Genomic DNA, 1,551 nt, shown 5'->3' on the forward strand with positions numbered 1-1,551 from the left:
TTATAGACACAAAACAACACATACACTTTAAATTTCTTTCAACTAAATATGTTTTAGACATACTTCGTTTTCTTTAGAATAAAATGTTTATTAGTTAACTAGTCACTGATGTATTATTCATTTTAATTCCCTCTATTCGTCTCCGCCTTCCCAGATTGTACGGGTCCTATCCCAGGTAAAAGGGATTCAGTTTCCCTGACCTAAAAAGGGACCAACGGACAGACCGTTCCAGGGCCTACGGTAAAATCGACCTCCGTTGTCGTTGACCTTTAAGCCGGAGCAAGTGGTCAGTCCGACTCGTGTTTTGGGGCCTGACCGCCACAAGATACGAGAGGCGTCCTGTTGCGCCCTTCCTTCGAGCTCACGGAACTCTGGACGTAACAAAGGTATACGTATGTGTTTTCATATGCATGGCAATAAAGGCGGTTCATTTAGAGATCGTAAGTGATTTGACTACTGACGGATTCTTGGCGGCATTACGACGTTTCATCGCGCGGCGAGGTATCCCAGAACACATTTACTCAGACAATGGGACCAATTTTAAAGGTGCAAACAATCACTTAAAAGAATTATATGTTCTCTTAAACTCTGACGAACACAGAGATCGGACAAATCGATTCTCTGTTGAACATCGTATTATATGGCATTTTATACCCCCCTCCGCTCCACATTTCGGTGGACTTTGGGAGTCCACTGTGAAATTGTTTAAACACCACTTCAAACGAGTCGTTGGAGAACTTTTATTCACGTTTGAGGAGCTTAACACGTTCGCGATAGAAGTCGAAGGAATATTGAATTCCAGGCCTATTTTGTACATCTCTTCCGACCCCAATGATCCTTTGGTCCTCACACCTGCACATTGCTTAATCGGTCAACCATTGATTAATATGCCGGAACCTGATCTCTCGTCTGTCCCAGCGAATCGCCTCTCGACTTGGCAACATATCACCAAGGTGCGACAAGACTTCTGGGCACGATGGAGCCTGGAATACCTTAATGAGCTCCAAGTTCGTCGTAAATGGATCAAGGACGGGCAAAAAATCAGCGTCGGATCGATCGTACTCCTCAAAGAGAGAGGCCTCCCTTGTATGCAGTGGGCACTAGGCAAGATCGATGAAGTCCATCCAGGACCAGACGGAATCATACGTACCGTCACCATAAAAACGGCGACTGGCATATTCAAACGAGCCGTGAAGAATGTATGCCCGCTTCCTGACGAGCAGTGATACAGCGATATGCTCAACCCACTGACGGTCACTCGCTGTAAGGCTAATAATTGATACCGATGTATCCAAACCACGACGGTTTACATCATGTAAGCGATCTTTTGTAATGTTCGTACCGATGTACAGCGACTCATGCGACTAATTATTTGTTGATCGATACACTCTCAACGGGGGGAGTATATGTTGCGTAGATTATAGTGGGCCCACTGCGCGACCTCGCCGAGCGAGATCATAACATATATATATTTATTTTGATGCGCACGTGTATATAGCGTGCCGAGATACAGCGACCGCGACGGCGCGCTCGACAGCGATCGTCGTGTGT

At 45.8% G+C, this 1,551-nt stretch overlaps 1 protein-coding gene across 1 annotated transcript; it reads left to right on the plus strand.

Annotated features, from left to right (window-relative positions):
* The first annotated feature begins 410 nt into the window (after nt 1–410).
* On the plus strand, nt 411–1,226 carry LOC105282216. Its single transcript, XM_011344050.1, has one exon. It carries the CDS (start codon nt 411–413, stop codon nt 1,224–1,226), a length of 816 nt encoding a protein of 271 aa, XP_011342352.1.
* The last annotated feature ends 325 nt before the right edge of the window (nt 1,227–1,551 follow it).

This window comes from Ooceraea biroi, chromosome 7 (genome assembly GCF_003672135.1).
Source record: "Ooceraea biroi isolate clonal line C1 chromosome 7, Obir_v5.4, whole genome shotgun sequence".
NCBI lineage: Eukaryota > Metazoa > Arthropoda > Insecta > Hymenoptera > Formicidae > Ooceraea > Ooceraea biroi.

Coding starts and splice junctions, on each gene's coding strand:
- LOC105282216 (XM_011344050.1), top strand. CDS start 411: ATGGCAATAAAGGCGGTTCATTTAGAGATCGTAAGTGATTTGACTACT.